Source organism: Melanostigma gelatinosum (assembly GCF_949748355.1).
Source record: "Melanostigma gelatinosum genome assembly, chromosome: 11".
Taxonomy (NCBI): Eukaryota; Metazoa; Chordata; class Actinopteri; order Perciformes; family Zoarcidae; genus Melanostigma; species Melanostigma gelatinosum.
Genome location: NC_136644.1, coordinates 9,374,942 through 9,389,280, shown reverse-complemented (window position 1 = coordinate 9,389,280; position 14,339 = coordinate 9,374,942). Strand labels below are relative to the sequence as shown.

The 14,339-nt window shown below is 45.0% G+C and overlaps 1 protein-coding gene across 3 annotated transcripts in view; it reads left to right on the top strand.

The window, feature by feature from the left end:
• slit2 (slit homolog 2) overlaps positions 1 to 14,339 on the top strand; it is an 84,778-nt gene that overhangs the window by 45,459 nt on the left and 24,980 nt on the right. For all 3 annotated transcript variants that reach the window (XM_079278651.1, XM_079278652.1, XM_079278650.1), the window contains exons 5-11: positions 7,200 to 7,271; positions 8,108 to 8,179; positions 8,938 to 9,009; positions 9,118 to 9,281; positions 9,664 to 9,802; positions 11,854 to 11,925; positions 12,064 to 12,135. In XM_079278651.1, the coding sequence (XP_079134777.1) occupies positions 7,200 to 7,271; positions 8,108 to 8,179; positions 8,938 to 9,009; positions 9,118 to 9,281; positions 9,664 to 9,802; positions 11,854 to 11,925; positions 12,064 to 12,135 (663 nt within the window). The remainder of the gene's footprint in view (positions 1 to 7,199; positions 7,272 to 8,107; positions 8,180 to 8,937; positions 9,010 to 9,117; positions 9,282 to 9,663; positions 9,803 to 11,853; positions 11,926 to 12,063; positions 12,136 to 14,339) is intronic.

Here is a 14,339-nt window from a genome sequence, read left to right as displayed (position 1 = left end):
CGGCGCTGCCCCAGTGTGTCCACTAATCCTCTGCATTGTCTCCTCCTCTCCTCTCCTCTCCTCCTCCTCCTCCTCCCCCTCTCGCCTCCTCTCTTTTCTTCGGGGGTGTCTTTCTCCTCCTAATTGCTCACAGAAGTGTGATCTTTGGGGGTCCACTTCATGCCGTTGCTCCCTGAATTAGCTGAAGGGTCCAAACACACACACACACACACACACACACACACTTTCCTCATGACCATCCCATCCCAGACATCAAAACTCCAGACCCGCTCCTTCTCCCCTGCAAAGCATCCGTCTCACTGTATCTCCTCAATTCACATTTTCTCTTCCTCACTTTCTCTCCCCTTTTTTTTCTTCCAGCTCCCTCTTCGCCCAATTCAGACATTCTTACACTTAATAGGATTAAGGTCTCCGAAAGGGATTTGAACACGATGATTAGTTTACTGCTCTGCCAACTCCGGGCTAAACCCTGCCACACACACACACACACACACACACACACACACACAGTTTTGTTTTTGCTGGAAGAATCTCGTGGCAGTGGGGCACGTACAAAAGAGGTTGAGAAACTGTATAACAGTAGGTGAGAGAGAGAGAGAGAGAGAGAGAGTGTGTGTGTGTGTGTGTGTCCAGTGTGGGAGAGAAAGAGCAGAGTGGAAGGGAGGATGAGGGGTGCATGTGTGAGAATTGAGTGCTGCTCTTTCATGCCCAGGTCTTCTTAGACGCGCGGGGCGTCAAAAGCCCCTCTCGCTCTGAAAAGGCCCTTTACAAAAGCAGCACTAAGCTCTTAACACTGGAGACCTGACTCTGTCACGCACACACACACACACACACTCATACACACACACACAAACACACACATCCTGGGCCACCATAGGTGAGAAAAACAGACAACGAGGAAGGTCAGTAGATTTAGAAAAAGACCGCGTAAACACGATTTGGACAAATTTTAACAATATGAAAAGTGATGAATCTCTTCTTCTTGTTCTTGTTCTACTTCTTGTTGTTGTTGTTGTTCTTTGTCTACTTCTTTGTCTTGTTCATCTTGTTCTTTCTCTTCTATTTTGCATCACAGCCAACTTGTATTTCTCAGCATCTGCAGGTTAAATCTTTTTTTTTATAGCTGTTCAAGTTTGCATATTTTTTGTTTCGGTTCTCAGATAGCTCTACACTCAATGTTCCCTCTAATTTTTCATGTGTCTGGGCATACACACAAGCTCCCTGAGCACACTGAGGACCACTGTGAGCAACATCAGATGTGCACGCTGTGGCCACACACCAGTATCACACCTGTTCAAAACCTTGGATCATAGCAAGTTACATGGCTTATTAAAAGAATCAAATTACAGCAGCAATTTTCACTAGTTTACTTTTAATATAAGTGATTTGACAAACTTTAAAGGAAAAAGACAAAAATCTTGTTGTTCATGAGATGTGTAGTATGTTTTATGTGAGAGTCCTGCTTGGCCATGGGAAGAGTCTTGCTTTGGCCTGTGTGAGGTCCTGTTGTGGCCTGTGTGAGGGTCCTGTTCTGGAAGAAATGATACATATACACCTTTCAGACATAACATTTTGTTCACATTAAAACATTCACATTTTGCACAATGACGTGTGCTGTAGCTTGTGTGATACAGTGTAAATTCCTGTAACTCTGTCTGTAAAATATGTAATTACTCAGTTTTTTATTATCATTTCTACTCCCCATAAATTATCTAGTAGTAACATAATTGAATGATTAATATCCAGTGGTGTATAAAGTACTCAAAAGCTATACTTGAGTAAAAGTAAAGATACCTTACTGGAAAACTACTCAAGTAAAAGTAAAAAGTCACCTCTTAGAATACTACTTGAGTAAAAGTCTTAAAGTATCTGATATTTATTGTACTTAAGTACAAAAGTACTTAAGTATCAAAAGTAATTTTCTGATATTAAATGTACATCATAACCTGAACATTAAATGAACATCATAACCTGTTCATTGAAAGTAAAAGTACAAGTAAATGCTGTTAATAAAAAAGCAAAGGGTTAGAATTGTGAGAATTATGAAGTTTATTCTTTTAAGTGCTGTGGCACCATGACCAAGGACATGGAGCTGTGTTGAACATAATTGGGTTGGCTGTGATCCATCCAGGAGCAACAATGTTAAACATAATATATTGTACATAAGTATACTTTTGCATCTACTATGAACTTATCATCATAATTCTCCGTAAAGCAATATGACACTATGAAGGAGTTGTAACAGTGCGTTTATAAGTCTGCTCATTAGACTAGAGGATATAGAGGACAAATGCATAATATTATGTTCAGCAAAACATATCCACTTGATGCATCAGGTCAGTGGTTTGAGAAAGGACGCCTGCCTTGTAAACTCCTATGGGCCTGATTTGAATACAAAGGTTTTGCTCAAGCTGAATCTGCAATTGGGCGACTGCTACCATCATAACTCCATCTGATCATCCACAACATGACTCAAATATCAAAACATGATCAATACTAAAGTAACAACACAGTCATTACTTGAAACTGAAACATGTCCTGTTCATCTTCAAAAGAAGTTGGTTTTCAAAATTGCGAGAATTCCGTCTCGCTCATCATGGGCTGAAGACTAGTCCTGCGATGCTAAATATCCTTTCACAGGCCGCTGAGGCAGGTAGAGGTGTGTTCAGCGTCACAGACAGCTTGCACACAGCTGCGAAGAATTCCCCGAATGCTGCGCTCTCGCGGCTCCTGTCAATCCGTGTATATAGCTACAGCTAACGTTAGCCAACTAGTGCTGCACAACTCTCAACACTTCCTCAGCTCACTAACTCGCTAGCGATCCACTGGTGTTGGTCTTCGTCACCACCGTCGTTTGTTGCGGGAGTAGCAGGTGCTTCCATTTCTGCTTCCATCATGAAATCAGTCATCGTAGAGTGGAATTATACTCAGGTAGTCGCCCGCTAGCTATAGCATGTAGCATCCTGGGAATCACTGGGAATCAAACACCGCGGCTTTGAGAGCACTTGTTTGCAATTGTGCATTAACGTGACTGACCAATGATTTAACTTGCTGCTAGGACCACTGATTCAACAAACCTGCTTGCTTGCAGTCTGTGTTCCACCACAGTCCCCGACGCTGCTCTCATGATTCATTTTGTTTCTAAAGATAGATTTGATTTTGTAGCGAGTAACGAAGGTTTCAGGGGAAATGTATCGGAGTAAAAGTATCAGTTTTCTTTGCAAAATGTAGTGAAGTAAAAGTAAAAGTAAACATAAATATAAGTAGTAAAGTAAAGTACAGATACCCAAAAAAACTACTTAAGTACAGTAACGAAGTATTTCTACTTCGTTACTATACACCACTGTTAATATCCATAAGTAAAAAATCTTAATAAATGTCACTAGAATATGCACAAATCTGACTTAAATTTTACCTTATTTTTCACGTCTGTCCTTCTCACTTCTCCAATGGTTGTACACTTTGTCCAGGTTGATGGCTTCGTCTGCTTCTTGCTTTGACTTTATGTCGCTGCCCGTTCGTTTCGCCATGATAAGGGGTTAGCATTTGCGTCTCGTAACTCCGCCGCACTGTTGATAGCTAGCTAACCTGCACGGCGGGAATGGGCAGGGCAATAGTGTCAATGCTATGATTGGCTGCGTAGCGTAAGTGAACCGAATCGTATCATTGGCTGGACACCTGTCACTCACTGAGTTACGTTGCAAAATAGTACAGAAAACAAAATTATTATTATTATTATTATTGGTTTAATTGATTAGATAAGATTAGGACTAATATTAGATATTAATTAATACGTTTATGTTGAATTTTATTTTATGCGCTGCATAGATTTTCTTGTGCGCTGAGAATGTGCGAGCAGTGCGCGATTGCTCAAGCGCGCAGCTTAGAGGGAACATTGTCTACACTCATCAAAAATAATATTTCATCGTGAATGCCACCTGTTTACCAAGGCAAGTTCACAATTTTATGATCCAAATAACAAACATAAATTCTTTCAAGTCATTGCAATGCGCGATCAGCTGCGCTGGCGTTCAAAATGAGCGCTCCCAGAGCGGATTACTGGTGTCTGTTTTCCTACTTTGCATCAGGCAGTGAGCTGACATCTGTCAGTTTTTAGCAACCTCGTGTGTGTGTGTGCGTGCGTGTGTGCATGCATGCATGTGTGTGTGTGTGTGTGTTTCAGGTTCTTAACTGAGCAGCGTGATATAGTTCCTGTGTGGATTTAATACCTCCGGCTCCTTCAAACAAAAACACACAAGCATGTGCACACACACACACACTCACACACACACACACACACTCAGCAGGAGCCTTTTTTAATGAGGGTAACCTCCCGGTTTAGGCACAGGGGCAGAGGTGAGGGGTTAAACTTTGGGGAAGTCCAAAACCAGGAGCGATTTCAGAGAAAGAGAGAGAGAGAGAGAGAGAGAGAAAATACCTATGGAAAGGGATGAGGGAAAGACGAAGCCAGCGGGGGAGGGAAAATGGCGGGTGGGACATCTACCAAACTGTTTAACTAGAGATGGAATTGAATCAGGTGTCTTGGCACAAAACAGAGAAAAAAAATCCACTCCTAAGTCCCAAAGAAGTCAATTTCCTCGTAGGGGGAGAACGTGCTATTCACCCTCTTTCTCTCTCTCTTTCTCTCTCCCTCTCTCTTTCTCTTTCTTTCTCTCTCTCTCTTTCTCTCTCTTTCTCTTTCTCCTTCCCTCCTCTCTCGCTCTCTCTCTCTCTCTCTCTCTGGTGGTCCGAGTGATGAATAGTGCCACACTAACACAAACTGCCAATCACATGTGTATGCATGTGGGTGAGAGTGGGTGAAATCTCTCTCTCGTTGTAGATCAACAACAGCGGGACGTGGAAAATCAATTTCCAATCACCTCAGTGCATCAGGAGATAAATGTTTATGTCACACACACACACATACACACACACACTGTACACCACCTTTGTATGGGGCAATAGCTGTGAAAGTGGCTGGCGTGCTCCCAAGTGAACATGTTAACAACATTAACCGACCGCGCGCCGCCGTTCAAAGCGAGGTCCGAGTGCGGCCTAAAGCGTGAACACACAAACCTCACATGTGACACATGAACAAGCTTTGATTCCTGCATCCGATAGGCAGATGAAGGGGATGCAGGTTACATGCTCTGCCGTGTGTGTGTGTGTGTGTTTCTGACTGTTTATTTGGCTTTAGAGGTCCCCCCCCCCGCCCCCCGTCCTGTAAAAACAGTATCAGGATGCACTCTATTTCATTTAGACCAGCCATGAGGAGAAGCCCATGTGTGTGTGCCGGTAGGTGTATGTGTGTGTGTAAAAACAGCAAAAAGTGAAGCCTCTTTTTCATCTCCCTCTATTTGCAGAGTCTTATTCCAGGATCGTGTTGATTGATCCGGGCATTACCGAGCAGTGAAACATGATGTGAGCTTGCAGCGTGTGTGTGTGGGTGTGCATGCGTGTGCAGGCAGGTATGGTTGCACATGTGAAAGCCAGATGAAATTAAATTAGTTAGTAACGCTACGTTACATTTTACGTCTGTGGGTTGTTTGAATTACGCGCATCATTTATTTTGCCCCTCTCAGAGTTGATGTCTTAGTTTGTTTTGTCCGACCGAACTGTCCAAACTCCAAAAATGTCCAATCAAGCACGATTCCTCACGTTTGAGAGGCCGGAACCACAAAATGTTTGACATTTTTATTGTTTTGTATTCAATTGTATTTGCAGAAAGCAGCGACTCTCCCTGTTTGGTTAGAATGTTGAGGTGCTTTACCTCCCCACTACCACCGCAAACATCTGTCCCTTTGCTAACAAGCTGCGGTCTCCAGAGAAGGTGTGTTTATGTCTTTGTGCCCCTGCTGTCTCAGCTGTCAATCAAAAGATTAGCCCCTCCTCCCAAATACTTTCACCTTCGATTGCATTAAAGCGACTAGTTTGGTCTTTTCAGTTGAACATAAAGGTCTCAAAAGAAAATCGTCAAGAACAAAAAACACTCGAGTCATTTTTCTTTATTATTTGCAACAAAGCCTTCAGATGCTGGTACGGAAGCAGCAGGTGGAAACACAGGAGACGGATGATACCTGCCGGACTGATTTATACCATCACACACATACACGCGCGCAAACACACACACACCCAGGAATGTGAGGAATGTGGCTGGGCATTAGCTGTTAGCCGATTAGCACGCTGGAGGTCACGTCGTCACAGCCGGGGTCAAGAGCTGGAGGGCCAGCGGTGAAGGGTCAAACGGTCTTGTCTGGAGCTTGGGTGTGTATAGGCGGTGGACCTCGCACACACACACACACACACACACACACACACACACACACACACACACACACACACACACACACACACACACACTCAAACACCGTTAAGATGTCCTGTTTCCAGAGATGATGATTTGTTTGTCCCTCCAGACAGCTGAATCCGTTCCCATCCATTCTACTTTACCACATTTTATTGATATCTGCGCGCGTGTTAAAGCCTCATTTAATTGAACTATTTGTGTGCACATCCTTCAGCACTTATGTGTGCGTGTCCTTGACTAAATCAAGTTGCTATACCAACCAGCGATAGCGAGTATTTCTCTCGGTTGCAGGCGGTGGATTAAGTTTAGGAACACGCTTGTGTCGCCAACTGCAGTCAATTTACTGAATTTGTCTCCTTTTTTTGCTGTTTTCTGAGCTGCAGCTTAGTTAAAGTGGCTGAAAATTAAATCTAACTCCATCGTACATCCATCACTCAGTCCTTAAAAGCAAAAGGAAGGAAGAGGAGGGGGTGGTGGGGGAGGAATAGGAAGCCTCGTGGGAAGTGTAGGTCACCAGTGCCCCCTGCAGGTCGCTCAAGCGCCCCTCATACCTGAGTGGGATGGATGTTGAAAAAGCAGACGGTCGGACTGCGCCTTGCTCCAGATTTGCGGACACCCATCATGGGGTTTGTGACACAGAGAGACGAGCAGAGACAGCCGATTACATTTGGCGCTCTGCGTGCAAGTAACTCAATTTTGCAGATGATGCGTCTGGCTCTGAAATCCCCCCCCCCTCTCTCCCCCACCGCCCTGCCGCATTTAGGTGATTACATCAAGTACTTGTGCCGCAAAGCGAGTGACTCCGTGACAGCTCGGCTTAACTCTGCTCTTTTTATTCCTCCCTCCCCTTTTCTTCTTCTCCTCACCCTTCCTCTCTCTCTCTCTGTCCCAGGGATCTCAGCGAGAACCAGATCCAGGGGGTCCCGAGGAAAGCCTTCAGGGGAGCCGTGGAGATCAAGAACCTGTAAGTGGCACTTTGGCGGTACTTTTTCCCGCGCATGCGATAAACGTGCGCGCACACATCTGCACAACTCGCTTTCCAACGTGTGCACAAGGCCCATGTGGGGGCGCATCAATATTTCATTGTGTTAAATGTCATGGGCCTCCTGCTTGCTGTATTGACTGGCACCACTGCTCGTTAGCAGCCGTGTGTGTGTGTGTGTGTGTGTGTGTGTGTGTGTGTGTGTGTGTGTGCGTGTAGGTGTGTGTGCGCACACTCCATGGTCATGCCAATGGCATTCCGTTGTTTTCTTTCTTTGTTTGGCCTCAGTTCTAGTTGTGATGATTGAAGATAATGATTGGTAATTTCACAGGTAGAGTAATTGCCCAACAGTAATTCTAGAAATATGGATTTTTAAGACTATTTGGCTGTAATTTTAGTTTTTTTCTACATCAGATATGTTTTTTGAAATGCCGCGCAATTATTGTAAAAGGACAGGGCACTGTGTGCGCGTGTATTAGCATGTGAGTGACAGCACGTGATTTACCGTCCTGACGTCCTAATTAAATTGTTCCAGCAAAGCGATTCTGAGAATCGGGGAAAGAAAGAAAGAGAGAGAGAGAGAGAGAGAAGGGGGAAGGAGGTAAAGAGCATCGTGTACAAATTAGGCGTCACATAGAAGAGAGCAGGAAAAGAGGAAAGACACAAAAGAACAATGAGCGCAGGAGACAGAAGTAAAGCAGAGGAGAAAGTGAGTGAGGGAGACGGAGAGAGAATTTCACCTGATAATATATTGACACGTCTTGTAAGAGCTTCTTTTCTTTTCTCTTTTGTGTGTGTGTGTGTGTGTGTGTGTGCAGCCAGTTGGACTACAACCACATCAGCTGCATCGAAGACGGGGCTTTCCGAGCGCTGCGTGACCTGGAAGTGCTGTGAGTACCCGTCCTCTCAGCCGCCGGAATGCCCTCGTTGACCTTCGGAGGGCTGCGGCTCCTGAAAAAAAAAAGGACATACGTATTCATGAATGGCACGATCACGGAGTATCACCTCTTCTTATGATGAATTAAAGATCACAGAGCCACCGTACAGACTCCTCGTCAGCCTGACTGAGAGGCTCAACGTATCGTGAGGCGAATACGGATTGATTGATTTTAAAAGTCAAAATGACAGATCATTTGCTGCGTGTATACATGCCGAACTGATTTATGAGTAACGATGTATGAGTAGAATCGAGTTTACATCACATTATTTCTGTTGTCCAACCTACAATATTTGAAAGTAAAAAGAAAATATGTTATCATTTCATGAATTACAGGTGGGTCGTGTTTGTTTGAAAAAGACACTGTTGTGTCCGCTTTCAGTGTCAGTTCAGTTTGCTGCGCGTCCTGAACAATTCAAGAGTGAATGACTCAACTCTGTATTTGTTGTTGTACCTGACAGAAAGACAAAGATGGTTTTAATCAAATGAGTCGGCTGATAGGAGAGCTCGTTAGCGGCCGGACCCTGTCGGGCTGAGTCACGGACAAATGTGGTGATTATCGAGAACTTAACCGAAAGGCCGTTGAGTTACACTGACTGCATCATGCTCAGCAGCCCCCTCGCTGTGCCGACTGAGCCTCCGCTCTGTGTCTTCGAGCTGCGACCGCTGTCACTGCAGACCAAATTGACACTCTCCCGTTTCTCTCCCCAGCACGCTCAACAACAACAACATCAGCCGACTGTCCGTGGCCAGTTTCAACCACATGCCCAAGCTCAGGACCTTGTAAGTAGCAAACGCATTCCTCTCGTCTGCGCCCGTTCGTGCAACCGATTGATCGACATGTACTCCATGTATCCCTACCTCATCACACACTCTCTGCCCCCCCAACAGCCGCCTGCACTCCAACAACCTGCAGTGTGACTGCCAAGTGGCCTGGCTGTCGGAGTGGCTGCGGCAGCGCCCCCGCCTGGGCCTCTACACGCAGTGCATGGCCCCGCCGCACCTGCGGGGGCACAACGTGGCCGAGGTGCAGAAGAAGGAGTTTGCCTGCGCAGGTGGGTCCATTTTTGGGTGTTTTTGTGACGTACGTCTGCTTGCCGTTCCTTGGTAGCGAGCTCATCCTTTGCTTTTGTCTCGTTTTGCTTTTCTTTTTTTTTCTCACCGTCTTTTGCTTTTCAAAGACGGGGACGAAGGCAAGTACTCATCCTCCTTTGCATGGCTCGTCTTTAAAAAAATGTGCCCCGGTCTGATTTTCTGCTCAGCACAAAGATGCAAAATAATACTGGAGATAGACACATGTAGGGACAGTGTCGCTCTCTCTCTCTCTCTCTCTCTCTCTCTCTCTCTCTCTCTCTCTCTCTCCCTCTCTCTCTCGCTCTCTCTCTCACACACACAACTGTTACCCATGGATAATACTGGCCCTCTGTCTCTGTGTAGGTCACCAGTCGTCATCATCTTCCTCCTGCAGTGTGTTACAGTGCCCGGAGTCCTGCACCTGCAGCAACAACATTGTGGACTGCAGAGGGAAGGGCCTGACGGAAATACCCACCAACCTGCCCGAAACCATCACTGAGATGTAAGGCTTACACACATACATACATATATATATATGAAACCCGCTTTGCTCTGCATGCACTCTCTTGCGCTCTTCTCGCATAAGAACTCCTGCACACCGCTCTCGGTGCAGTGGTATTTCTCTCCATTTTCCTTTCCTTTGCCACCTTTCTGTTTCACCGCTTCTCGTTCTCTCCGCGCGGTGGAATAATAAAACCACACGTGTGTGAAATGAGAAAGCCTGGTCATGCAGCTCTTCCCTGCTTAAGAAAATAATAACGGGATGAGGCGGGGAAGAATGGGAAGATTAATGTGACGGACAAGACTAATCATATTTCTATCTAAAGGGGGGGGGGGGCATCAAGGAAATATAGCCAGCAGATTTAAAGGGACTAAGTACGAAGCAGAGCTGTAGACTTGAGACTGGAGGACTCTGAACGTGGACGAGACTTGACTCACATGAGACTTGACTCTAAAGACGTGACTTGAAGACATTCAAGTGTCAGGTTCTGGTAATAAGATAAATAGGAACATGAATAACAACGCTAGGCAGGTCTTGCATTGCCTCACATCTTGAACATCCATTGGAAGGGATTAGGTTCAGCTGTGTAAAACAAAGCTTTGAATGGAAAATGTTCAAATGCTGTGTCATTGGCATGGTGAGCACTTTGCTCATGAAGACTTGAGACTTAACGTGTTTCGGTTGACTTTAGGTTTGACCCTAGACCTGCTTTGACAATACTGTAGGACTTGACTTGTACCTGTCTCATTTGGTTCTGACTTGAAACCTCCATTGACAACTTCTAAATAATTCATAAATTGCACTTATATCGCGCTTTTCTATCGCACTGTAATTTGCCGCCCAATCACACACACACTGACGGCGGCAGAGCAGCCATGTGGCGAGGACACTTTGACAGGTTGACAGAGGGAGCTGGGGATCAAACCACCAACCCTGCGACTAGTGCACAAGCCGCTGACTTGAGTTGGATTTGTCTCATTTGGTTTGTGACCCAACTTGAGACCTGCTTTGACAAAACTTTGGCTCTTGACTTGGGCGTGTCTCGGTTGATTTTCGAATTAATTTAGGATTTGTTTTGACTTATTTGAGACTTGACTTGGGACGTGCTTGGACTACACTTGAGATTTGACTTTAAGCTGAAATGAACTTGACTTGGACTTGTCTGGATTGACTTGACAGTTGACTGAAGATTAGCTATGACAAGGCTTTGTAAATCAACTGGGACTTGTCTCGATTGATTTTAGACATTACATGAGACCTGCTTTGACATAACTTGAGTCTCGACTTGAGACTTGACCTGAACTTAATCAAAGACTTGGAGACTTGAGACCTGTTTTGTCGAGACCTCAAGAAGTTTATTTTGAAAAGAATGTATATTTATGTGACAAGAGGAAATTGACACATGCTGCTGGACATTTGTATGAAAACACTCAAAAAATGAGGAATTACTTTCCGTAAGTTATCGTACGAACCGCTGATCGATTGATCTTACACTTGACCCGTCAATTGATTTAACACTTGGACTTCTTGGTAACGAAGAAAGGGCCAGAGTGCAGCTGGAACAGAAGAGAACTGCACATGAAAAGCAAACTCATTTTAGGGAAATGTTTCACAATGGAATGGTTGGTTTGCAAATCATGTTCTGCTGCCGCTCCTGTCACGGTGACTGAACATGTGAAATGTTTAGAGAACGCTTGTTTCTGTTTTCTCTTCCCTTTGCCCCCTCCCACACTCTCTCTCTCTCTCTCTCTCTCTCTCTTCCCCTCTCCTGGCCTGGCTCGCTTTGAGTCAGGACTGGCACTTAAGGGAACACTGCCCAGATAGCTAAGTGTGTCTCTGTGTGCGTCTGAGTTTAAACACAGTTTAAAGAGGGCGAAACATCAGAGAAATGTGACAGACGTTGGCAGTGGGCATCAAAGCTTCTTATCTGGGAATGTTCCCCAAAGCCGGAGGCCCCCAGGGACCGTCAACGATACAGCAGCGATAGCTCTGCGATACGGGCCGACGTTAATGCCGCCCCTTCAACGGTCTGTGTGTCTGTTTTGTTCCAGACGACTGGAGCAGAACGGCATCAAGGTGATCCCAGTCGGAGCCTTCTCTTCTTACAAGAAGCTGCGCAGGATGTGAGTCGACGAGTACCGTGCACCCTGTCAACCATCCACAAAGACTTCTGTTTCCATCCCGTTTGTATTGACCTCTTACACTTGTCTCTCTCTCTACCTCGCTCACTTCTTCTTTTTCTTTGGCTCCGCTCTTCACAGAGACTTGAGTAACAACCAGATATCAGAGTTGGCCTCGGACGCCTTCCAAGGTCTGCGCTCCCTCAACTCCCTGTGAGTACTGCTTGATATGTTTGTATTTCAGATCCGGTTTGCACAAAAAACACAAACACACTATGGCCCTTTGAGTCTCACGAGCAATATCTACCGCGAAGCCATCCATTCTATCTGACATGTTAACTTTGTACTTGGTACTTTGGAACACAATAACATCGCCACAACAAAGCGAGCAAGAAGTGAAAGATATGTTTTATACAAGCCGAGCAGTTTGGCCAAACTTTATTTGAGGGAGAAAACAAAAGTCTGAAATGATCCCTCATTGCACAGGGAAATCCCGTCAAGTATTGTCAAGTTGAACCAGGAAGTCGGTCTGACTATTGTGATGGTTAACAGTGGAACATTTTCATAATAACTGGCTGTTAGCGAGACTATTACTAAGCATCTGTAACATGAGACATTTGACTCTGTATTTAAAGAGTTTCGAGGATGCTGTTTTATTAGCATGTTATTAACAATTTACCAGGCGGCAACCTCTAAAAAATGACTGAAGTGCCTTAAACTTGCATTCTCTCTACTGGCCAACAGGGGGCGACTCCTCTGGTTGCAAAGAGAAGTCTGATTGTATTGAAATCTATGAGAAAATGACTCTACTTCACACTTGATTTATTGCCTCAGTAAACATTGTAAACATGAGTTTATGGTCTCAATCTCTAGTTTCAAGTCTTCTTCAATACAGCATGATGTTCATTTAGTAAATTATGGTCCAAAAATCCTTATCATAATTTAGGCTAATGTTAATGTTAGCTGAAAGTAACCAAGCGACCCTTAGCGAAGGGTCAGTTCTAATGACAATAATTTTGGCCTTTTCTGTTTCATAGGTTTGGCTTATGTGGGGGTTTGTTTTTGAATTTTTTGTTTCTTGCACTGTTGGACTTTTATCTTATTATTATGGCAAGAAATATTGTGCAAAATCGAACAGCAGAAATCCCAAATTACACGTGGCTTCACATTTGCAAGATGACAAAGACATCTTCGACACGTCTTCGAGGAGAACTGTCGGCCTCCTCCCAGGCCGGAGCAGCTGCTTTGCGTGTGAATCTCTGGGAAGGAAGATGGCGAGAGGAGGAGCAGAACAGGGAGCAAGGGAGGCAGAGTTATTTCACGCAGGAGTTATATTCAGGTCCCGTCTCTCCAAAGTCAACAATTCATAAATGCCGAATTGCTGAATGGAGGCTCCTGCCACCTCATGACACATTCGCCACTGAGAGAATGGGACACACGTCCATGCTGACACACAGAATGCGCTGCGGCTTGCGCGTTAAGTTCACCGTGTGTCAGGGTTAGATAAGGTCGTAAATGAGCAATCCATTCTGTCTCCGTGTGTGTGCGTGTGTGTGTGTGTGTGCACAAAACAGTATGTGCTAATGCGGGTGTGGGACGTAAATGAAGCGTCCACTCTACCGCATCGTGCGTTTCCCAGCCTCAGGTCTCTCAGGGACGGCCACTCAGCACAATGAAGTAAAAAAAAAGTCAATCTGAAACACATGTCTTTAGGCTGCCTACATACACAGCTCAACTCAGCGTGGAGCGTGAAGATGACTGATTACTCTCCCAGCGTGTGTGTGTGTGTGTGTGTGTGTGTGTGTGTGTGTGTGTGTGTGTGTGTGTGTGTGTGTGTGTGTGTGTGTGTGTGCATCTGAGGTATTCGTTGGGCAAGGCATTGGCAGTCTCAGCCCGGACTTGTTTTCTGTATGCGATCTGATGTATTTATAAAAGGCTTCGCTCTGATAGCAGCATACTCGACTCCCACCGGAGCCAGATTTATAGAGGAGTTTTTTTTATTGTGACATTTAGATGAAGAGTGTTCATAACCAGTTGTACTTTATGCCCGTAGTGTCCACATACAGCCAGGTGAGAGAGAAGTTTTGTTGTCCAAAAAAGAATCAAATCATTCTTTATTAAGGTCTTATCATTTCAGGTCTTTATGTTTTTCTTTTGGATGTTTTTGTGTCATCTTCAGTAAAAAGGCATTCAATAAAGCCGTATTCACACAAAATACCGGTGGCAATCAAGGAGGGGGGGGGGGGTCCTACGCAGATACACTAATACGCAATATACAACATTTCATGGATGCAAGCCAAGGCAACGAGGCTGTACACACTTTGCACACACATCGCTGAGGCTAATATCTTTAACAACAAGGCCACTCACACAACTGCACAACTACGTCCTGCAACATAACACACTCGCCTCTCCCT